A 27,132-nucleotide genomic window follows, 5' to 3' on the forward strand; every position below is an offset into this window, starting at 1 on the left:
TATTGATTAAAAACGTTCCATATTAATTGATTTCGTTGCGAGGTTTTGACCTCTATATGAGACATTTTTCAAAGACTGCATTCATTTTTAAAACAAACCATAACCTTTATTTCATAAATAAAGGTTTAAAAAACTTTACGTAGATTATCAAATAATGATAATCTAAAATATTCTGTTTACACACGACCATTACATAATGGTTTACAATACATATATGTTACATCGAAACCAGTTTCTTAAATGCAGTTTTTACACAATATCATACAAACATGGACTCCAAATCTTGTCCTTATTTTAGTATGCAACAGCGGAAGCTCTTAGTATTCACCTTAGAATAAACATGCTTTAAATGTCAACAAAAATGTTGGTGAGTTATAGGTTTAACCTATATATATCAAATCGTAACAATAGACCACAAGATTTCATATTTCAATACACATCCCATACATAGAGATAAAAATCATTCATATGGTGAACACCTGGTAACCGACATTAACAAGATGCATATATAAGAATATCCCCATCATTCCGGGACACCCTTCGGATATGATATAAATTTCGAAGTACTAAAGCATCCGGTACTTTGGATGGGGTTTGTTAGGCCCAATAGATCTATCTTTAGGATTCGCGTCAATTAGGGTGTCTGTTCCCTAATTCTTAGATTACCAGACTTAATAAAAAGGGGCATATTCGATTTTGATAATTAAACCATAGAATGTAGTTTCACGTACTTGTGTCTATTTTGTAAATCATTTATAAATCCTGCATGTATTCTCATCCCAAAAATATTAGATTTTAAAAGTGGGACTATAACTCACTTTCACAGATTTTTACTTCGTCGGGAAGTAAGACATGGCCACTGGTTTATTCACGAACCTATAACAATATATACATATATATCAAAGTATGTTCAAAATATATTTACAATACTTTTAATATATTTTGATGTTTTAAGTTTATTAAGTCAGCTGTCCTCGTTAGTAACTTACAACTAGTTGTCCACAGTTAGATGTACATAAATAAATCGATAAATATTATCTTGAATCAATCCATGACCCAGTGTATACGTATCTCAGTATTGATCACAACTCAAACTATATATATATTTTGGAATCAACCTCAACCCTGTATAGCTAAGTCCAACATTCATATATAGAGTGTCTATGGTTGTTCCACAATATATATATATAGATGGGTCGACATGATAGGTCAAAACATTGTATATGTGTCTATGGTATCTCAAGATTACATAATATACAATATAAGTTGATTAGGTTACGGTTGAAATAGATTTATTACTAACTTTCACGTAGGTAAAATGAGTAGTTTTTATCAATCTTGTTTTACTCGCCATTTCTTCGTTTCTAATCCGTTTTGAGTTATTCCAGTGGCCATGGTTTCATATTGAACTTAAATTTATGAATCTAAATAGAAAAAGTATAAGTTTATAGTCAGAAATACAAGTTACAAGTCGTTTTTGAAAGAGGTAGTCATTTCCGTCGAAAGAACGGCATCTTGATGACCATTTTGAAAAACATACTTTCACTTTGAGTTTAACCATGATTTTTGGATATAGTTTCATGTTCATAAGAAAAATCATTTTTCCAGAAGTATAGCTTTTAAATCAAAGTTCTTCTTAGCTTTTAATTATCCCAACCAAAACAGCCCCCGATTTTACTACGACGGCGTATATCCAGTTTTATGGTGTTTATCGTGTTTCCGAGTTTTAAATCATTAAGTTAGCATATCATATAGATATAGAACATGTGTTTAGTTGATTTTAAAAGTCAAGTTAGAAGGATTAACTTTTATTTGTGAACAAGTTTAGAATTAACTAAACTATGTTCTAGTGATTACAAGTTTAAACCTTCGAATAAGATAGCTTTATATGTATGAATCGAATGATGTTATGAACATCATTACTACCTCAAGTTCCTTGGATAAGCCTACTGGAAATGAGAAAAATAGATCTAGCTTCAAAGGATCCTTGGATGGCTTGAAAGTTCTTGAAGCAGAATCATGACACGAAAACAATTTCAAGTAAGATTTCCACTCGAAATAAGATTGTTATAGTTATAGAAATTGAATTAAAGTTTGAATATGATTATTACCTTGTATTAGAAAGATAACCTACTGTAAGTAACAAAGGTTTCTTGATCTTGGATGATTACTTGGAATGGATTTAGAAAACTTGGAAGTAAACTTGCAATCTTGGAAGTATTCTTGATTTTATGAAACTAGAACTTTTGGAATTTATGAAGAACACTTAGAACTTGAAGATAGAACTTGAGAGAGATCAATTAGATGAAGAAAATTGAAGAATGAAAGTGTTTGTAGGTGTTTTTGGTCGTTGGTGTATGGATTAGATATAAAGGATATGTAATTTTGTTTTCATGTAAATAAGTCATGAATGATTACTCATATTTTTGTAATTTTATGAGATATTTCATGCTAGTTGTCAAATGATGGTTCCCACATGTGTTAGGTGACTCACATAGGCTGCTAAGAGCTGATCATTGGAGTGTATATACCAATAGTACATACATCTAAAAGCTGTGTATTGTACGAGTACGAATACGGGTGCATACGAGTAGAATTGTTGATGAAACTGAACGAGGATGTAATTGTAAGAATTTTTGTTAAGTAGAAGTATTTTGATAAGTGTCTTGAAGTCTTTCAAAAGTGTATGAATACATATTAAAACACTACATGTATATACATTTTAACTGAGTCGTTAGGTCATCGTTAGTCGTTACATGTAAATGTTGTTTTGAAACCTTTAGGTTAACGATCTTGTTGAATGTTGTTAACCCATTGTTTATTATAACAAATGAGATGTTAAATTGTTATATTATCATGATATATATGATATATAATATATCTTAGTATGATATATATACAGTTAAATGTCGTTACAACGATAATCGTTACATATATGTCTCGTTTCGAAATCATTAAGTTAGTAGTCTTATTTTTACATATGTATTTCATTGTTAATACACTTAATAATATATTTACTTATCATTTAACATAATTAACCAAGTGTATCAATATCTTAATATGATTCATATGTACCTAGTAAGACGTTGTTATAACGATAATCGTTATATATATATCGTTTTCGAGTTTCTTAAATTAATAGTCTCATTTTTATGTATATAACTCATTGTTAAAATACCTAATGAGATACATACTTATAATAAAATCATGTTAACTATATATATAACCATATTTATATCATCGTATAGTTTTTACAAGTTTTAACGTTCGTGAATCACCGGTCAACTTGGGTGGTCAATTGTCTATATGAAACCTATTTCAATTAATCAAGTCTTAACAAGTTTGATTGCTTAACATGTTGGAAACACTTAATCATGTAAATAACAATTTCATTTAATATATATATATATATATAAACATAGAAAAGTTCGGGTCACTACAGTACCTACCCGTTAAATCAATTTCGTCCCGAAATTTTAAGCAGTTGGAGGTGTTGACGTATCTTCTGGAAATAAATGCGGGTATTTCTTCTTCATCTGATCTTCACGCTCCCAGGTGAACTCAGGTCCTCTACGAGCATTCCATCGAACCTTAACAATCAGTATCTTGTTTTGTTTAAGTCTCTTAACCTCACGATCCATTATTTTGACGGGTTCTTCAATGAATTGAAGTTTTTCATTGATTTGGATTTCGTCCAACGGAATAGTGAGATCTTCTTTAGCAAAACATTTCTTCAAATTTGAGACGTGGAAAGTGTTATGTATAGCCGCGAGTTGTTGAGGTAGCTCCAGTTGGTAAGCTACTGGTCCGACACGATCTATAATCTTGAATGGTCCAATGTACCTTGGATTTAGTTTCCCCCGTTTACCAAATCGAACAACGCCTTTCCAAGGTGAAACCTTAAGCATGACCATTTCTCCAATTTCAAACTCTATATCTTTTCTTTTACTGCCCGCGTAGCTCTTTTGTCGACTCTGGGCGGTTTTCAATCTTTGTTGAATTTGGATGATTTTCTCGGTAGTTTCTTGTATTATCTCCGGACCCGTAATCTATCTATCCCCCACTTCACTCCAACAAATCGGAGACCTGCACTTTCTACCATAAAGTGCTTCAAACAGCGCCATCTCATTGCTTGAATGGTAGCTGTTGTTGTAGGAAAATTCTGCTAACGGTAGATGTCGATCCCAACTGTTTCCGAAATCAATAACACAAGCTCGTAGCATGTCTTCAAGTGTTTGTATCGTCCTTTCACTCTGCCCATCAGTTTGTGGATGATAGGCAGTACTCATGTCTAGACGAGTTCCCAATGCTTGCTGTAATGTCTGCCAGAATCTTGAAATAAATCTGCCATCCCTATCAGAGATAATAGAGATTGGTATTCCATGTCTGGAGACGACTTCCTTCAAATACAGTCGTGCTAACTTCTCCATCTTGTCATCTTCTCTTATTGGCAGGAAGTGTGCTGACTTGGTGAGACGATCAATTATTACCCAAATAGTATCATAACCACTTGCAGTCCTTGGCAATTTAGTAATGAAATCCATGGTAATGTTTTTCCATTTCCATTCCGGGATTTCAGGTTGTTGTAGTAGACCTGATGGTTTCTGATGTTCAGCTTTGACCTTAGAACACGTCAAACATTCTCCTACATATTTAGCAATATCGGCTTTCATACGTGGCCACCAAAAATGTTTCTTAAGATCCTTGTACATCTTCCCCGTTCCAGGATGTATTGAGTATCTGGTTTTATGAGCTTCTCTAAGTACCATTTCTCTCATATCTCCAAATTTTGGTACCCAAATTCTTTCAGCCCTATACCGGGTTCCGTCTTCCCGAATATTAAGATGCTTCTCTGATCCTTTGGGTATTTCATCCTTTGAATTTCCCTCTTTTAAAACTCCTTGTTGCGCCTCCTTTATTTGAGTAGTAAGGTTAGTGTGAATCATTATATTCATAGATTTTACTCGAATGGGTTCTCTGTCCTTTCTGCTCAAGGCGTCGGCTACCACATTTGCCTTCCCTGGGTGGTAACGAATCTCAAAGTCGTAATCATTCAACAATTCAATCCACCTACGCTACCTCATATTCAGTTGTTTCTGATTAAATATGTGTTGAAGACTTTTGTGGTCGGTATATATAATACTTTTGACCCCATATAAGTAGTGCCTCCAAGTCTTTAATGCAAAAACAACCGCGCCTAATTCCAAATCATGCGTCGTATAATTTTGCTCATGAATCTTTAATTGTCTAGACGCATAAGCAATCACCTTCGTCCGTTGCATTAATACACAACCGAGACCTTGCTTTGATGCGTCATAATAAATCACAAAATCATCATTCCCTTCAGGCAATGACAATATAGGTGCCGTAGTTAGCTTTTTCTTCAATAATTGAAATGCCTTCTCTTGTTCATCCTTCCATTCAAATTTCTTCCCTTTATGCGTTAATGCAGTCAAGGGTTTTGCTATTTTGGAGAAATCTTGGATGAATCTTCTGTAGTAACCAGCCAATCCTAAAAATTGACGTATATGCTTCGGAGTTTTTGGGGTTTCCCACTTTTCAACGGTTTAGATCTTTGCCGGGTCCACCTGGATACCCTCTTTGTTCACTATGTGACCGAGGAATTGAACTTCTTCCAACCAAAATGCACACTTTGAAAACTTAGCGTACAGTTTTTCTTTCCTCAATACTTCTAGCACTTTTCTCAAATGTTCTTCGTGCTCTTGATCATTCTGTGAGTAAATAAGTATGTCATCGATGAAAACAATGACAAACTTGTCAAGATATGGCCCACACACTCGGTTCATAAGGTCCATGAACACAGCTGGTGCATTAGCCAATCCAAACGGCATAACCATAAACTCGTAATGACCATAACGCGTCTTAAAAGCAGTTTTTGGAATATCATCCTCCTTTACTCGCATTTGATGATATCCAGAACGTAAATCGATCTTCGATTAAACCGACGAGCCTTGTAGTTGATCAAATAAGTCGTCAATTCTCGGCAGTGGTTAACGGTTTTTGATGGTAAGTTTGTTCAACTCTCTGTAGTCAATACACAACCTAAATGTACCATCCTTCTTCTTGACAAACAAAACAGGAGCTTCCCATGGTGATGTGCTTGGTCGAATGAAACCACGTTCTAATAGTTCTTGCAGTTGGCTTTGCAGTTCTTTCATCTCGCTGGGTGCGAGTCTATAAGGAGCACGAGCTATTAGTGCAGCTCCTGGTACAAGATTTATTTGAAATTCAACAGATCGATGTGGAGGTAGTCCCGGTAATTCTTTCGAAAATACATCGGGAAATTCTTTTGCGACGGGAACATCATTGATGCTCTTTTCTTCAGTTTGCACTTTCTCGACGTGTGCTAGAACAGCATAGCAACCTTTTCTTATTAGTTTTTGTGCCTTCAAATTACTAATAAGATGTAGCTTCATGTTTCCCTTTTCTCCGTACACCATTAAGGGTTTTCCTTTTTCTCGTATAATGCGAATTGCATTTTTTGTAACAAACGATCTCTGCTTTCACTTCTTTCAACCAGTCCATACCGATTATCATATCAAAACTCCCTAACTCTACTGGTATCAAGTCAATCTTAAATATTTCGCTACCTAGTTTAATTTCTCGATTCCGGTATATATTATCTGCTGAAATTAATTTACCGTTTGCTAATTCGAGTAAAAATTTACTATCCAACGGCGTCAATGGACAACTTAATTTAGCACAAAAATCTCTACTCATATAGCTTCTATCCGCACCCGAATCAAATAAAACGTAAGCAGATTTATTGTCAATAAGAAACGTACCCGTAACAAGCTCCGGGTCTTCCTGTGCCTCTGCCGCATTAATATTGAAAACTCTTCCGCGGCCTTGTCCATTCGTGTTCTCCAGGTTCGGGCAATTTCTAATAATGTGGCCCGGTTTTCCACATTTATAACAAACTACATTGGCATAACTTGCTCCGACACTACTTGCTCCGCCATTACTCGTTTCAACACCATTTGTTCCTTTCGTTCTATTAACCCCTGGTCCGTAGACCTCACACTTCGCCGCGCTATGACCATTTCTTTTACACTTGTTGCAAAATTTGGTGCAGAACCCCGAGTGATACTTTTCACACCTTCGGCATAGCTGCTTCTGATTGTTGTTGTTGTTGCGGTTGTTATTGTTGTTGGGATGATTATTGTAGTTGTTGTTGTTGTTGTTGTTGTTGTTGTTGTTGTTGTTGTTGGGCCGTTTGTTATAGTTGCGATTGATGTTGCGATTGTTGGGATAATTGTTGCGATTATTATTGTAATTGCTGTTGTTGTTGTATTGGTGATTCTTATCACCGTTTTCCTCCCACTTTCTTTTGACTTGCTTCACATTGGCCTCTTCAGCCGTCTGTTCTTTAATTCTTTCCTCAATCTGGTTCACTAGTTTGTGAGCCATTCTACATGCCTGTTGTATGGAGGCGGGCTCGTGTGAACTTATATCTTCTTGGATTCTTTCCGGTAATCCTTTTACAAACGCGTCGATCTTCTCTTCCTCATCTTCGAACGCTCCCGGACAGAATAGGCACAATTCTGTGAATCGTCTTTCGTACGTAGTAATATCAAATCCTTGTGTTCGTAACCCTCTAAGTTCTGTCTTGAGTTTATTGACCTCGGTTCTGGGATGGTACTTCTCGTTCATCAAGTGCTTGAATGCTGACCACAGTAGTGCGTACGCATCATCTTGTCCCACTTGCTCTAGATAGGTATTCCACCATGTTAACGCAGAACCTGTGAAGGTATGCGTAGCGTACTTCACTTTGTCCTCTTCAGTACACTTACTTATGGCAAACACCGATTCGACCTTCTCGGTCCACCGTTTCAATACGATCAGTCATTCGGTTCCATCAAATTCCAAAGGTTTGCAGGCAGTGAATTCTTTGTAGGTGCATCCTACACGATTTCCTGTACTGCTAGATCCAAGGTTATTGTTGGTATGTAGCGCAGCCTGTACTGCGGCTATGTTTGAAGCTAGAAAAGTACGGAATTCCTCTTCATTGATATTCACGCTGTGTCGAGTAGTCGGTGCCATTTCCTTCAAAATAGTCAAATGGAACAAGTTAATCATACAGAATATTAAGAGTAGTTAATAGTATTTCGTAGCATAATATGAACTCATTTATAAAAGCTTTTTCTTTATATTAGCGTTTTATAAGTTTAAATTCGGGTAGTACCTACCCGTTAAGTTCATACTTAGTAGCTAATATACAATTCAACTACTACAATTCTATATGAAAAACTGATTATAATAATATTTCGCGTTCAAACTTTTATACAATATTTTACAAACTTACAATACCGCTTATTTTACATAAAGCATGAAATATAGCACACAATAACTTTGATACAAGATAGTTGTGAAGATAATTCTAGCTAGTACACAAGTCGTTCAACAAAGGCAATAAAGACACGTAATTCATACGTCCAGAAACAAATCATGCATTCTGGTTTTATCAGGACTACTTCCCATCCTTGGTCTTGTGGAACATAACCGTTATGGCCGTTGATAAGACAGCGTGTTGTAACGTCGTCAAAGGGACGAGGGTTACGTAATGACCAACAGTCTCGTAATAACCTAAAAACCTCATTTCTTACCCCAATTACCGACTCCGTCACTTGTGGGAACGTTTTGTTTAATAGTTGTAGCCAGATGTTCTTTTTCTCACTTTGGTGAGAAGCGAACATTACTAACCCGTAAGCATAGCATGCTTCTTTATGTTGCATGTTAGCCGCTTTTTCTAAATCATGAAGTCCTATATTCGGATACATTGAGTCAAAATAATTTCTTAACCCGTTGCGTAAAATAGCATTTGGGTTCCCCGCAATATATGCGTCAAAGTAAACACATCGTAACTTATGGGTTTCCCAATGTGATATCCCCCATCTTTCAAACAAAAGTCTCTTATAAACCAAGACATTCTTGGAATGTTCTTCGAATGTCTTACAAACTGATTTCGTCGTAAATAGTTGTGCCGAAGAATTCTGACCGACTCTAGACAAGATTTCATCAATCTTGTCTCCGGGTAGGTCTCTTAAAATATTGGGTTGTCTATCCATTTTGTGTTTTTATACTGTAAAATAGACAAGAGTTAGATTCATAGAAAAAAAAAATTACTTATTAATACAAGCAATTTTTACATATATCATAAAGCATAAGCACACTATATTACATATATTACACCACACGAATACAACTATCTTATTCCAACTCGCTCGTTTCTTCTTCTTCGGTTTTGGTTCGTTTTGCCAAGTTTCTAGGGATATATGATGTTCCCCTAATACGAGCTGTCATTTTCCACAACGGTTTAGAAAAACCTGGTGGTTTAGAGGTTCCCGGGTCATTGTTACAACTTAAGGGCTTCGGGGGTTGACGATACATATAAAGTTCATCGGGGTTGGAATTAGATTTCTCTATTTTTATGCCCTTTCCCTTATTATTTTCTTTTGCCTTTTTAAATTCAGTTGGGGTAATTTCTATAACATCATCGGAATTCTCGTCGGAATCCGGTTCATCGGAGAATTGGTAATCCTCCCAATATTTTGCTTCCTTGGCGGAAACACCATTGACCATAATTAACCTTGGTCGGTTGGTTGAGGATTTTCTTTTACTTAACCGTTTTTTTATTTCCCCCACCGGTTCTATTTCCTCCTCCGGTTCCTCCTCTTCCGGTTCTGATTCTTCTTCCGGTTCTGATTCTTCTTCCGGTTCTTCTTCGGGAACTTGTGAATCAGTCCAATATATATTCGACTCTTCGTTATTATTAGGTGAGTCAATGGGATTTTTGCTAGCGGTAGACATCTATCACACAATATCAAACATGTTAAGAGATTAATATATCACATAATATATACATGTTAATAATATATAGTTTCCAACAAAAATGTTAAGCAATCATTTTTAAAGAAAACACGGTCGAAGTCCAGACTCACTAATGCATCCTAACAAACTCGATAAGACACACTAATACAAATTTTCTGGTTCTCTAAGACCAACGCTCGGATACCAACTGAAATGTCCCGTTCTTATTGATTAAAAACGTTCCATATTAATTGATTTCGTTGCGAGGTTTTGACCTCTATATGAGACATTTTTCAAAGACTGCATTCATTTTTAAAACAAACCATAACCTTTATTTCATAAATAAAGGTTTAAAAAGCTTTACGTAGATTATCAAAAAATGATAATCTAAAATATCCTGTTTACACACGACCATTACATAATGGTTTACAATACAAATATGTTACATCGAAATCAGTTTCTTGAATGCAGTTTTTACACAATATCATACAAACATGGACTCCAAATCTTGTCCTTATTTTAGTATGCAACAGCGGAAGCTCTTAGTATTCACCTGAGAATAAACATGCTTTAAATGTCAACAAAAATGTTGGTGAGTTATAGGTTTAACCTATATATATCAAATCGTAACAATAGACCACAAGATTTCATATTTCAATACACATCCCATACATAGAGATAAAAATCATTCATATGGTGAACACCTGGTAACCGACATTAACAAGATGCATATATAAGAATATCCCCATCATTCCGGGACACCCTTCGGATATGATATAAATTTCGAAGTACTAAAGCATCCGGTACTTTGGATGGAGTTTGTTAGGCCCAATAGATCTATCTTTAGGATTCGCGTCAATTAGGGTGTCTGTTCCCTAATTCTTAGATTACCAGACTTAATAAAAAGGGGCATATTCGATTTTGATAATTCAACCATAGAATGTAGTTTCACGTACTTGTGTCTATTTTGTAAATCATTTATAAAACCTGCATGTATTCTCATCCCAAAAATATTAGATTTTAAAAGTGGGACTATAACTCACTTTCACAGATTTTTACTTCGTCGGGAAGTAAGACATGGTCACTGGTTGATTCACGAACCTATAAAAATATATACATATATATCAAAGTATATTCAAAATATATTTACAATACTTTTAATACATTTTGATGTTTTAAGTTTATTAAGTCAGTTGTCCTCGTTAGTAACCTACAACTAGTTGTCCACAGTTAGATGTACATAAATAAATCGATAAATATTATCTTGAATCAATCCATGACCCAGTGTATACGTATCTCAGTATTGATCACAACTCAAACTATATATATATTTTGGAATCAACCTCAACCCTGTATAGCTAACTCCAACATTCACATATAGAGTGTCTATGGTTGTTCCGCAATATATATATAGATGGGTCGACATGATAGGTTGAAATATTGTATACGTGTCTATGGTATCTCAAGATTACATAATATACAATATAAGTTGATTAGGTTATGGTTGGAATAGATTTATTACTAACTTTCACGTAGGTAAAATGAGTAGTTTTTATCAATCTTGTTTTACTCGCCATTTCTTCGTTTCTAATCCGTTTTGAGTGATTCCAGTGGCCATGGTTTCGTACTGAACTTAAATTTATGAATCTAAATAGAAAACGTATAAGTTTATAGTCGGAAATACAAGTTACAAGTCGTTTTTGAAAGAGGTAGTCATTTCCGTCGAAAGAACGACATCTTGATGACCATTTTGAAAAACATACTTTCACTTTGAGTTTAACCATGATTTTTGGATATAGTTTCATGTTCATAATAAAAATCATTTTTCCAGAAGTATAGCTTTTAAATCAAAGTTCTTCTTAGCTTTTAATTATCCCAACCAAAACAGCCCCCGGTTTTACTACGACGGCGTATATCCAGTTTTATGGTGTTTATCGTGTTTCCGGGTTTTAAATCATTAAGTTAGCATATCATATAGATATAGAACATGTGTTTAGTTGATTTTAAAAGTCAAGTTAGAAGGATTAACTTTTATTTGCGAACAAGTTTAGAATTAACTAAACTATGTTCTAGTGATTACAAGTTTAAACCTTCGAATAAGATAGCTTTATATGTATGAATCGAATGATGTTATGAACATCATTACTACCTCAAGTTCCTTGGATAAACCTACTGGAAATGAGAAAAATAGATCTAGCTTCAAAGGACCTTGGATGGCTTGAAAGTTCTTGAAGCAGAATCATGACACGAAAACAATTTCAAGTAAGATTTCCACTCGAAATAAGATTGTTATAGTTATAGAAATTTAATTAAAGTTTGAATATGATTATTACCTTGTATTAGAAATATAACCTCATGTAAGTAACAAAGGTTTCTTGATCTTGAATGATTACTTGGAATGGATTTAGAAAACTTGGAAGTAAACTTGCAATCTTGGAAGTATTCTTAATTTTATGAAACTAGAACTTTTGGAATTTATGAAGAACACTTAGAACTTGAAGATAGAACTTGAGAGAGATCAATTAGATGAAGAAAATTGAAGAATGAAAGTGTTTGTAGGTGTTTTTGGTCGTTGGTGTATGGATTAGATATAAAGGATATGTAATTTTGTTTTCATGTAAATAAGTCATGAATGATTACTCATATTTTTGTAATTTTATGAGATATTTCATGCTAGTTGCCAAATGATGGTTCCCACATGTGTTAGGTGACTCACATGGTCTGCTAAGAGCTGATCATTAGAGTGTATATACCAATAGTACATACATCTAAAAGCTGTGTATTGTACGAGTACGAATACGGGTGCATACGAGTAGAATTGTTGATGAAACTGAACGAGGATGTAATTGTAAGCATTTTTGTTAAGTAGAAGTATTTTGATAAGAGTCTTGAAGTCTTTCAAAAGTGTATGAATACATATTAAAACACTACATGTATATACATTTTAACTGAGTCGTTAAGTCATCGTTAGTCGTTACATGTAAATGTTGTTTTGAAACCTTTAGGTTAACGATCTTGTTGAATGTTGTTAACCCATTGTTTATTATAACAAATGAGATGTTAAATTGTTATATTATCATGATATTATGATATATAATATATCTTAGTATGATATATATACAGTTAAATGTCGTTACAACGATAATCGTTACATATATGTCTCGTTTCGAAATCATTAAGTTAGTAGTCTTATTTTTACATATGTATTTCATTGTTAATACACTTAATAATATATTTACTTATCATTTAACATAATTAACCAAGTGTATCAATATCTTAATATGATTCATATGTACCTAGTAAGACGTTGTTATAACGATAATCGTTATATATATCGTTTTCGAGTTTCTTAAATTAATAGTCTCATTTTTATGTATATAACTCATTGTTAAAATACCTAATGAGATACATACTTATAATAAAATCATGTTAACTATATATATAACCATGTATATATCATCGTATAGTTTTTACAAGTTTTAACGTTCGTGAATCACCGGTCAACTTGGGTGGTCAATTGTCTATATGAAACCTATTTCAATTAATCAAGTCTTAACAAGTTTGATTGCTTAACATGTTGGAAACACTTAATCATGTAAATAACAATTTCATTTAATATATATATAAACATGGAAAAGTTCGGGTCACTACACATTACCACCCGAAATACATATAGAAATACATAAATATAGATTTATATGCTTACATATTTACTATTAAATATGCATTTACCATTAGATTGACATTTTACTTTCAACTTTATAATGAAATATATGATATATTACATTAAAACTCGTATATCTAACAAAATAAACATACAAATTACATATTTTCATGATCTATGTTTAATAGCAACTTCAACAAATTGTATTCTATCTTCAACAAAGATTACACATTGTTGTACATAGATTTTAATTATGTCATGTTATATTTATATTTGCTATAGTACGTTTGTTTTTATCGCATATTAAAGAATATTATGACATTTTTTTTAAATCAAATGGATATCCATTAACCCGTTTAATCCAGTGGATATCAATATGATGGATAAACTGAAATTAAATCGATATGGATATGGATATGGATGAACAAAAACTAAATGAATATGGATATGGATATGAATACGACATCACCCGATCCATACGTGATCCATTGCCATCCCTACACACAAGTATAGGTAGCGCGTCTCCCTAAAAGGGCCACTTACATCCTTAACACCGGTAAAGAGTAAGTGTTGAGAGCTGAGTATAGTCAATCGAATCAGAATCACCATAACTTAGTTCCTGGTGACATGCTAATCTAAAATACGATATACCGATTGGTAGGGAGTCTACTGTTTACCAAATAAGTATTTAGGATAATAAATTACAAACCCTTTAAGAATATATATACTCATCATCTTATGTTAGTTAACCAAATCACAACAAACACACCATTTATCCTTATTTTTTGTTTATTTTATTCTGCTTTTACTTATTCGTTTAAATTAGGAACTAAAATATAAAAAATCCAACTCTCCTTTAATTTCCACAATTTGATAACCAGATTGAGTGGTGTCTATAAAAGGCTAGTCGGACTTGATTGTTGAATTTCTCAAACAGTCTATTGATCAAAAGGATCCTGCCTCTCTCCTAATTCTGCCTAATCACTTGTTTTGGATAATAAATTGTGTGAATCCCTTCACTAATTATATCACCAGTTTGACATGTATATGAATTTATTCAATCAATTTAAAATAACGACCATATGTAACACTTTCCATTATTATTCTTATGATTAATATAGAGATTTGATTTAGGTCTCAGCCTTACAAATTATTAAGCTTACCACACCAATGTGCCATGACTCTGAGCTCGGACGTTGACATCGAATCGCGATGCACATCAATAGGTTTGAACAAACTAAAGCATAAATAAGATCTAAAACTGGATGCAATTTATAAGCTCTCACACCACTAACTAAAACATAAGAGAGGGCTTTATATTTATAGAGTCTCTTGAATCTTGTGGTTCATGCTGTTAACCATTGGTCTAAGACTTTCTTGTACTTTGGTTGACAGGTAGGTGAAAAGTTGCAGTCACTTTTGGCATATGCTTCGTCTCTTTCATGTTCAGTAGGAAGGCTGCAGCTACAACTATATCAGGATCATCTCAAAATGGGAAATCATTTATTAGATTAAAAAAATAGAATGTTTTGTTCCCAAGACGTTGACAAGTAGATCACTAAATTTTGCATGTGAAATACTTCATCATTCCCCATGTTGTCTCGTAAGGTCAATTTGTCACCGCCGATGTGCAACCTTTTTTATTCGACTTCGTCTTTGAGTCATAATTAAATCATAAATATGTAATGAACTCTCTATATATATATATATATATATATATATATATATATATATATATATATATATATATATATATATATATATATATATATATATATATATATATATATATGTGACGACCAGGAAATTTCAGACCAAATCTAAACTTGATCTTAATATGGTTTCGACACGATAAGCAAAGTCCGTTAAACTGAATCTCAAAAACTTTGAACCGTGTTCATGTATACATTTGACTTTTGACTAATACCGACGATTCACGAACAGTAGTTTACGATTAAGATAAGCATATATATACATATGACAATATGCAAAACAATTTTAAAGTATTAATTGATATACTATGAGAATAATTAAAACTATAATTTACATTTAAAATAAATTATCTACCATAGTAAGACTTATCATATTATTATTTTTTTTATCATTTGAAAATAATATATTTTATCATTTTTATCATTAATAATATTATTATTATCAAATTCACCAAAATTATTATTATTGTAACTTATTATCAGTATTATTATTATTAATTATTATTGATATTATTATTATTTGAATTTAAATTATTGTAAATATAATCATAATTATTACTCCCTCCGTCTCATTCCAATAGTCCACAGACAAAAAACACGCAGTTTTAGAAAATCCCACTAACTTCATTTCTCCACCAATGAAATATCTTCTCTCTCTAGATCCACCAATGAAATATCTTCTTTCCTTTCTATTTATGGAAGTGGACTATTAATTTGGGACAGCCCAAAATAGAATACTGGACTATTGGAATGAGACGGAGGTAGTAATTATTAATAAAATTGGTATAAAGTCTTATGCTTGAATCCAAATCAGTGCAAGATATTCATCAAACTGTATCATGCTTTGTTTCTATCCCCAATCTGTTACGTATCATTTTCAATTGTACAAATCTAATCACTTTTACAGCTTAAATTTTTTTTTTTTGTTATTTAGTCCTTGATTGAATTGATCCTGTCTCCAATTTGTTAAACGTCTGAATCAATTCAGAATACAAACAAAAGGAATTACTGCATCTAATATTCGATTATTATTTGTACATAACTCAACCTTCACAATGCCATTTAAAATACCATCATCCCTCACCATGAACATATACATATATCTTTATTTTTGGTTCTGTTGATTAACCAAACCACCAAGACTACCACCGGTCACCATAAACACCCAAACACCACCACTACCTCATGCGTACGATCACCATCTCAAAAACTTGAACAACAATCATCATCAACGGTTTGCTATACCTTTTCTGTTTTAAACACAAACCCACTCAAACATTACACGGTTAATCTTTCTATTTTTCTGCGCCAAAACAACAGCATAAGCTGAAACTCTTTTCTGTTTCTTGTTTCCGTCTGGACGCAACCCCAACCATCGACAAACCTGCAAGCCTGATGGTGTTCCTTTTCAGGTGGTTGCAAGCTCACTACTAATTGCTGCTATATTTTTTTTTACAGCCACCAACCATTGCCACATAACTCTCATCACTATTTCCATTTTCTTTAATCAAATAAGAGTCGCCACCATCTTCACTTGTTCCGGTTGCAACTCCATCGTATCACCACCAAGCCATCGCTGTATTACCACCGTTTTATGTTACCACTTCTGCAATCGCTTCTGCTGTAAATTCTTTCTGTTACAACAGACAACCAATCACTTGCAGAATTTTTATTCAGTAATTGGTGTACAATGAACCCATGATTTCATTCCCCAAACTCTTATCACCTAGTTGTGTCAATTAACGACCCTTTATTGTTTGTTGTTGCCGACGGTATAAAGAAAAGAGGGTACCCATGATCTTACTAATTATTTATTTAATCACACTAAGTATTATTGTTAAAGTCGTCGGTAACATGTCTATGTGTTATGTTAATGGAGAATGACACTTGGATGATGCAATTATGAAATTGGTGAGGAGTTTTTCTTTACGTCACCTACTACAACTATATCATCTAAATTATTGAATTAGATATGGATTAGGCCACTTGTTCTTGTTTCTATAATGGGGCCGTGATCTACTATATTAAAAAATGGATTTCGTAAAGTCATGGTAATGTTTTATAAAGATGATGGTGCATATGCATGATGATACGAAGAATGATGTTAGGATAAAGATGACAGTTATTACGATGATTTTAATGATTAGGTATAGATATAAATGATGTGGCATGGTGACGATATAAAGATAAAAATGATCACGATGATTTAAGTAGTATGGCACGATGGTTATGAAAATGATGTCGATGGTGATGATAATCTCATGATGATGTTAAATAGATTTAGTTTATGAATTGAATCAGAAAAAGCGCGATCAGAGGAGTGGTTAAGGATATTATCGGGTTAGTGAGAGATCAAGGGTTCGAGCCTTGTTTGGGACATTTTTTTTTAAAGAAGAGCTTCTGAGATAATTAAGTTATATTATTATTATTATTATTATTATTATTATTATTATTATTATTATTATTATTATTATTATTATTCTAATTATTATTATTATTATTATTATTATTATTATTATTATTATTATTATTATTATTATTATTATTATTATTATTATGATTGTTGTTATTATTATGATTATTATTATTATTATTATTATTATTATTATTATTATTATTATTATTATTATTATTATTATTATTATTATTATTATTATTATTATTATTATTACTATGCTAACATAAATATTATACTTATTATTATTAGCATTAAAATGAGTATTATGATTATCATTACTATTATTATTATTATTATTATTATTATTATTATTATTATTATTATTATTATTATTATTATTATTATTATTATTATTATTATTATTAATACCATTATTAGCATTGTTATCAAAATATTTATTTTAAAAAAAAATTATTATTATTATTAACAAAGCTATTTTTATTAAAATCATCATTTTCATTATTATTATAAGTATGGTTATAATAAATAAAAAAACTATTATTATAAGTATTATTATTTTATAGAATCATAATTATTATTATTATTATCATTATTAAGTATATTTACTAATATTAATATTATAAAATAATACAACTTTTTATTTAATATTATTAATACTATTTTATCAAATGATTTTTAGTTATATAAACACTATAGTTAATACATATAACATATCTATATTAAAGTTTTATAATAAATACTAATTATTTAGTTAAAATACATAAAATAGAAATATTTAAATTATTTATTGATAAAACATATAATTTATTAAAATAATAATTAAATCACTAATCAAAATATAAAAAATTTCGATTACCATTACATGTGTTAATATACACGATTGAATATAGGTTCGTGAATCCGAGGTCAACCCTACACTTGTTAAATGACGTCATAAGTATTTTTACTACAAAATACAGTATGATGAGTTTCATTTGCTACCTTTTTACTCATTACATTTTTTGGGCTGAGAATACATGCAAATGCTTTATTAACTGTTTTACAATTATTTATATGCGTGAGTTCATTTGATTTCCTTTTACTCTTTACATTTTTGGGACTGAGAATACATGCGCTACTTTTACAACTGCTTTATTAAATGCTTTTGAAATACATTTTAAACTGCGAATACATGAAATGCTTTTATAAATGTTTGACGAGATAGACACATGCAAAACATTCCTCGAATGAATTATGTGGACGTGATAATTGCCACCATTGAATTATGTGAACGTGATAATTGCCACATAATCATCTGTTAGACTGTTAGACTGTTACCTTTTTTTCCTGCTACAATTGATATGATATATATATATATATAGGGTAAGGATCCAGCGCTAAGTGGTACTTGATGGGATAAGGGGATAAGTGATTTTGTGATTTTTATATCTTGAGTTCTGCAGCTCCGATTTTTAAAAAAAAAAGTTTGTTGGTATTTACTGACATTGTGTAGATTCAGAATTTTTTTTTTTTTTCAACTGGAGCGTTAAGATGTATCTGATGCATGTTATCCGCTGTTTGATGCATTTTAACTGCCTTTCATGCAGCAGATGCATCTTAACAAAAAAATAAAGAAAAAATGACTTTTGATTAAAAAAAACTGTGTTTAGGGTTTAGCAATTAGGGTTTAGTAATTAGGGTTTAGAAATTAAGGTTTAGGGTTTAGAAATTAGAGTTTTAAAACGAGTTTTTAAACGAACGGTACTAAAAATTAGGGTTTAGAGTTTTTAGCAAAACATAATTATAAGCTTGATGTTCATGCTCTTAATAGGCGTCAACCAGGAGAGGTACTAAAATTACAATATACCTTAATAATATTATAATGCTACTCAATACTTAATTTGTCTGTTACTAAAAATGTGGCTCAACATTTTTCAATAATAGTTTGAATGCAGGGAATTCATAGAATCTGTCCTTGGAACTATGCCGCATCACTGGGTGGGTTTACACGGCCTTTATTTTTGGTTTTTGCGTTTTTGGAAATGGTTTGCTCGTCATTTTCCCTTTTTTACTAATTTAATATCACCTAACAAGTTCCCTTCTCGATCAGGATAGGCGGGAGGATACAATGTTAAAGCTGGCCCACTTTAGGCGCCACAAAAGGAAGGCAGTTAAAAGAACCCCTGGAAAGAATTCAAACTACCCGTCCCACAAACCCGAGGAAAACCATCCTCCCGGAAAAGACGATTCCAAAAAGATTTCAAATTTGATTGGTAAAGCTGCAAATTTTGCTAATTCAGCCAAAACTAAAAAGGTAACAGTCTAACAGATGATATCTGCTTAGGTGAACCTTTCAGTATAGCATGCATTCTAACAGTAGTGTCTTTAATTGTCCAGTTTTTTGTAATAAAACTAGGGGTGTGTGGGGCCCGTTTCACTAGAGAAAAAAGCAAACCAAAGAAAAATAATTTTCTTAAAACAAATATTTTAAGTTGCAAAATTACTAAAATACCCCTGTACTTAAACTTTTGAAGGTTATGTTCACAGGGGCAATATAATAATTTAAATGTGTGTGATATTAGTATATTGTGTAATTATATATCTGTTTGAAAATTGGCCTAGAGTTCAGAACCGAAATATGTGGCCAGATAATACCTTTTTCGCATGGGCTTATTTTTATATTCTCTTATTTGTTTGATAAATTTGTAGTCATTTTTTTTGTTAATATCTGAAGCTCATGATTAGTTTGACAAAACACGTTATTATTACTGTTGCAGGCATCACCTTATGTTCTAACAATTACAAATTATACACAACTCTGGTGGGTACCTAATGTTGTGGTTGCTCATGAAAAGGAAGGGATTGAGGTTTTGCATTTGGCATCCGGTCGCACATTATGCAAGGTAACATGATGATTCAATGAATCATCTAAATTTAAATATATTAATATATATATAAAGCCTTCTATCTCTTTGCATTTACCCTGTAATTTTGCTTTTCTAGCTTCACCTTCAAGAAGGTGGCCTGCATGCTGATGTCAACGGTGATGGAGTTCTTGATCATGTCCAGGTTTGCCGTTTGCACCTTTTGTGACTGGTTTTCACATATAATTTTGTGATGCATGTATGCAGGCTGTTGGTATAGTTGGACTAGGTGTAGCGACATTTATTAGTATAGTTGGACGTGTGGTAGCTATATATGTTCTTGTAATCCTTCTCATCAGGTCATTAATACTTTATGTTCTCTTTTACTCTTTTTTCTCTGTATCTTATATTGCAATTACTATTTGGTAGGTACTTAACTGGGCATACAAAGGATGAAGAAGGCGAAGTAAAGTTTATGGATGGGAAACATGTGTTGGGAAAGTTGTTGACCATGCAATTATAATCTTCACGATTGCGGTATGTGTGTTTTATTGGAGTAATTCTTCCTTTAAATTGGTAACATATCTTACTTGTATTTATTCGATCATGAGACTAAAGTTTTTAAATTGTATTATTTGCTTACAATCTTTGTGCATATGGATCATGAGACTAAAGTTTTTAAATTGTATTATTTGCTTACAATCTTTGTGCATTTGTCTAATTGTTCTTAAACGTAAAATAGTTGATTTCCTGAACTCCGGAGGATAACATCAACAACAATTGTAATATGGGAATCATTTTCGTGATGACTTTAATCCATTTGCATTATCAACTGTAATATGTAATATCAGGTATTCATTGAGAAATAATCATGAAACACGTAAATCAGTCATTCTAATTATTTACCTATTTATTGAGAATAAATAAAGTATGTGACTATACTTGCGGTATCTAAATATATGAACTCCGTGTGATGATCAATCTGCTATTTGTGATCTACTTTTGTCTATTTTTACTTAATAATACATTAAAAGAAATAAGTAATCGAAATCAGTTTTCAACTACTTTTTGTTTTAGTGGTACAAGACAATTAAATTCGTTTAGTAGTAGAACCCTACCAAAAACAAATCAAATGTTTATGTATGTACTTAGTACAAATGATAAATTGGGCGGGTTACATGGGTTAGTTAATTGAAGACCATTTGTGTAATGAGCATAAGCTTCTGTTTTAGATTATGTCTTGAACATACCAGATTATGTTAGTAAGTCACATTACATTACACATGTATATCATAAGGAATTGTTTATTTATTTTACAGGCAAATCAGCTAGGTGAAAATGCTTTAAAGGAGATCCGAAAGATAATCATCCCAAGACAACAAGCTATGGGTGTGACGACCCGGAAATTTCCGATCAAATTTAAACTTAATCTTTATATGGTTTCGACACGATAAGCAAAGACTGTAATATTGAGTCTCGAAAAACTTTGAAACTATTTCATTATATCATTTGACCTTTGACCAATCCTCAACGATTCACGAACCACTATTTGTAAATAGATACATAAATATTTAAACATATGAATATATATAATAACAATTTGAGATATAATTTGAAATATTATATGTTGTTGTTATTAAATCTAAGTATATAAAATAAAATAAAAAATATGATATTATGATAATTAATATATGAAACATATCTATGTATAAAAATAAAGTATATTAAATATATATTTTGTGATTTCGAATTTAGTTCGTAAACGATGGTAACGCTCAACTATTATTAAATGAATAGTAAATGAGTTAAGAAAGAATTTATGTGATTTTAAAAAATTAACGGTGATCCGAAACGGAGTTCTATAAATTTTAGGCTTACTAAAATTGTATTTAGGATCTAGTTATTTAATTTTAACACTTTTTATATTTTATCCATAAATAAGAGAGACAGTTGATGTAATTTTTATTTATTGAATTAATGATCAAAATTTATACCATAATGACCAAAATAAATAAATATAGTTAAATTAAAAATATGGGATTTTTCCGAGAACTTTTGTCCACCACTGATTAACAACGGATCACGAAATCAAGTGGAAAATAAATCTATAATAGAGGCGGCTTCTGTATATTCACGGATATGTAATACTGGTTCCCCTTTTGATCCAACTTGACATTATTAATTATTATTATAATTATTATTAATTATTAATATTAATATTATAACTATTATATAACACATAACTCTATATATATATATATATATATATATATATATATATATATATATACATATATACATATATATATATACACGTAGAGAGAAAGTGAGTTTGAAGACACAAACAACCACGACACTCCTTCACTGCCGCCACCCGACACCACTGCCACCATCACCCTAACTCTCAACAACCCTCAACCATCACCATCCATCGTTGATCACCAACCACCGTACGTATTATTATTATTTTTGATTGTCGAGCAACTGCTGCTGCTGTCGTTGGTCGCCCCACTAGCCACCATCTTTCACTCCCTTATTTTTTTTCTCTCTCTCTTCTTCTCTCCCTAAATTTCTTTCTCTCTTTCTTAGATTGTTGCTGCGAGATATTTCTGTTTCAATGATTCCTTTGTTGCTATCATCACACTGCTTCTGCATATACCTTGTACCCGTTCCAGTTTACGAATAAAAGAGAAGCAAGATGATGATGAGGTCCGATGTTGAAGATGATGAATAGTGACGGGTTGGTGTTGATGTCACTGTTTCGTGTTCCTGTTCCTAGTTCTATAAAATAAGGATCACAATGATTATGTAATGGAGATTTGACGATGGAAGAACGTAGATGATGATTGAAAAACGTAAATGATGTTGGTAATGATAAATCGATAAAATTTTGATATTAGTGATGATTATTATGATGCTCAATGATAATGATACAGGATGTTGTGATGACAAACAACGAGACGAACGAGATGGTTATGACATAAGATTGATGATGATGATTGTAAACGAATGATGGTTATGATGTCATAAAACGATGATGATGATGTATGATAATCGGAGATGATGACCCGGTTATGATTCTTTGATGATGAAGAAATAATTAAAAGAAAAAGGTGCTCACTGCTGCTATTAACAAACGAAGGGGATGGTGATGCTTATGATTGAAGATGACAAACAGTTTAGCATAGTTAAGTTATTAAACGAACAATTCATTACAAGAATTGATCGAGTGGTTCAATGGTTTGGGAAGCTTTCGTTATCCGAGAGGTCGTGGGATCGAAACCAGGCTAATACATTTATTTTCTTTTTTTAAAATGCTGTGTAAACTTGGGCCGTGGTAATGGGCCGTGACCCAGCTTTTGTTGGGCTTCCATTTGTGCATAATTGGATTAAATATAAATGGGTTACAAATTTAAATAGAAATGAATGGGTATTGGAGTGGTTTGGTATGGTGTCAAGTAACGGGAGGTCACGAGTTCAAGCCCGGGCGTAGGCATAAGCGTTTTTTTTAGGCTTATCACATTGAGGTTCGTGAATCCGAGGTCAACCCTGCATTGTCAATATAGTCATATGTATTTTTACTACAAAATACATTAGGTGAGTTCATTTGATTCCCTTCTACTCTTTTACAATATATTTTTGGGACTGAGAATACATGCGCAACTTTTTAAATGTTTGACAAGATAGGCACAATTTCATAACATGACATTCTACGACTGATGTATTTAGGACTGATGTATTATTGTGTATACCGGATATCCGAAGAGATCTTAATTATTATTGTGTATACCGGATATCTGAAGAGATCTAAATTATGTGGCCTGTATATCATTATTATTGAATTCTAGTCGCTCCAGCGTATGAATGATTTTTATTTGCAGATGATTATCCTGCGCATTTAATTAAATGAAATCTTGTGGCCTATTAAAATGATTGAAATGTTATTTTTTTGACAACTCTATGAACTCGCCAACCTTTTGGTTGACACTTTAAAGCATGTTTATTCTCAGGTATTAAAGAAATCTTCCGCTGTGCATTTGCTCATTATAGAGATATTACTTGGAGTCATTCATGACGTATTTCAAAAGACGTTGCATTCGAGTCGTTGAGTTCATCAAGATTATTATTAAGTCAGTTATAGTTGGATATATTATGAGATGGTATGCATGTAGTCAACTTTCGATGTAATGAAAGATTGTCTTTTCAAAAACGAATGCAATGTTTGTAAAAATGTATCATATAGAGGTCAAGTACCTCGCGATGTAATCAACTGTTATGAATCATTTATAATCGATATGGACTTCGTCCGGATGGATTAGGATGGTTTATCACAGTTGGTATCAGAGCGATGGTCGTAGCGAACCAGGTCTTGCATTAGTATGTCTAACTAGTAGTTGTTAGGATGCATTAATGAGTCTGGACTTCGACCTAGTAGTTGTTAAGTTATATTAATGAGTCTAGACTTGAACCTGGTCTGCATGTCAAAAGTTTTTGCTTACCACCATTTCTCGAAAAATATCTACGTTTCATTGCCAGCCTCGACACGTCTTATTGTAATTATTGCATAGATGATGTACAGACAAATTCATATTCCATCACATTAAATCTGGTCTGACACGTTTCCTTAATTTCCTCCGTAATTCACGGGATCTTCGGTACTATATATAGGTATTCTATGTAATTAGAATATCATCCGATATCCGAAATTCATTTCATATCGAGAACCCTTTATCTAATCTTATGAAATAGAACTCGCCACTAGTTCAAGTCCCTCGGATTCTGATATGGATTTTGACTCGAGCGCTGAAGACAGTGCAACCGGAATGGATCAACCAATTAGTCATCACCAGTTCTGGATAAATTGGGGATGGGTTCATAGCCTACTTAATCATTAGAGGCAAGAAGAAGGTGATTCCTTCCACCAACCGAATTCACCTCTTAACGATGAACCTGAAGCACTTACCGGCGAACCTGTCCGAAACACCATTTTCTCTCTCATTTCCAGAGTATCTCGTCACAATCATATACTATACCAAATCCTAGATCTTATTTACCCGTTCGTCATAACCGACAGTCACCCCGGTGTAGTAGAAGAAGTCAACGAGCTTCGCGCTCGGGTAGTGGCTTTGGAGAATATGGTGCAAAGGTTACAAGCACCAGCAGCAGCACCATCAGCAGCACCAGCAGCATAACCAGTATCACCAACAGCAACATCCGCATCCCACACCTCAACACCACAATCTGTCCCACGAGCATCAACATCATACGCACCATAGATACCAAGGAGTACCAAGAACAATAAACGATGAAGTATTGATCCATAACTTCATTAATATTCTGCGACGAATATGTGAATCCTAATAGTTTTAGAGATTACTTATTCTAACTCAACTTGAAAGCCAAATGAGATTAATATCTTATTAACTCATTAGATCCATGATTACATCTGAAGAAAATTATATGTGTATACATGTTTTCATAAAGATTCTAATTAAAAATTCTTTTGTACAAACTGTTAATGTTGAAAATATTTTAACGGGTAGGTAATACCCGAGGAATATTTAAATTCCACATTAATAAGTTACATTGTACAATCTTCGAATCTGATTCAACGTCCATTTACTATCTTACTTACATCTATAGATATACGAATTCGTTCACCACAAAATAACCATTTTTATTCAATTTCATATTTGGATTTTGATTTATCAGAATCCAACAAGTGGAAAATGAAGAAACATTGAACAAAATAAAATTTGTTAGAAACAAACGAATTAACTATGAGAAATTTTGTTAAGAATCTACGCTAACTGTTCCAGCTAACTGTTCCTAGCAAACTGATTACATTTTATTTATCGCAATTTATATTCTCACAATTTTATTTATCGTCATTTAATTTTTGTTATTTATTTTTACGCACTTTAAATATCGGGACACGTATACAAGGTTTTGACATATCATATCGACGCATCTATATATATTATTTGGAATAACCATAGACACTCTATATGCAGTAATGCTGGAGTTGGCTATACAGGGTTGAGGTTGATTCTACAATAATATATATAGTTTGAGTTGTGATCGAGTCTGAGACATGTACACGGGTCACGATACATATTAATTAATTCGAATATTATATATTAAACTATATATGAATTATTAGACTGTTAACTGTGGACTATCGACTGTGAACTGCCAACTTTGGACAATTAAAATGAATTAAAATATTGATTATAACATATGAAACTAAACAATTCTTCAAGTTTGCCACTTGATTTCATCTTAAACCTCATTTGTATCTTGACAATTACAATCTGCGATTCAAACCTTTCATGATTCTTGAAAACACCTCAATCGGGAGGATGAATCAACCGCACTTCATCTACGGAAGGAAAGATTTATGCATAGTTATGCACCTGAAAAACACTCGGAACCTGAGCAAACGTTTAACACGTATCTGTGCTAGCACCTTTGGCGTTGTTATTACCGAAAAATCACTTGACAATCCCTTTTCAAAGTAGCCAATTTTGTCACAGCTCCAGAAAGTCAACTTCAACTTCCATTCGGGTTTGCCTTATTATAACTTTGATATATATGCGTGCTCATTTATTGTTACCGGGAAACCATTTTTATTCCACCATCTTACCATCAGCGTTTAATCAT

The 27,132-nt window shown here is 32.5% G+C and overlaps 1 protein-coding gene across 1 annotated transcript in view; it reads left to right on the forward strand.

The window, feature by feature from the left end:
* LOC139870745 (uncharacterized) overlaps window positions 1–21,153 on the forward strand; it is a 109,219-nt gene extending 88,066 nt beyond the window's left edge. The window contains exons 2-7 of the mRNA XM_071858527.1: window positions 19,381–19,452; window positions 19,550–19,603; window positions 19,716–19,919; window positions 20,383–20,508; window positions 20,609–20,674; window positions 20,899–21,153. Of these exons, the coding sequence (XP_071714628.1) occupies window positions 19,381–19,452; window positions 19,550–19,603; window positions 19,716–19,919; window positions 20,383–20,508; window positions 20,609–20,674; window positions 20,899–20,925 (549 nt within the window). The 3' untranslated portion in view covers window positions 20,926–21,153. The remainder of the gene's footprint in view (window positions 1–19,380; window positions 19,453–19,549; window positions 19,604–19,715; window positions 19,920–20,382; window positions 20,509–20,608; window positions 20,675–20,898) is intronic.
* Window positions 21,154–27,132: the final 5,979 nt, after the last annotated feature.

This window comes from Rutidosis leptorrhynchoides, chromosome 10, assembly GCF_046630445.1.
Source record: "Rutidosis leptorrhynchoides isolate AG116_Rl617_1_P2 chromosome 10, CSIRO_AGI_Rlap_v1, whole genome shotgun sequence".
In the NCBI taxonomy this organism is placed as follows: Eukaryota; Viridiplantae; Streptophyta; class Magnoliopsida; order Asterales; family Asteraceae; genus Rutidosis; species Rutidosis leptorrhynchoides.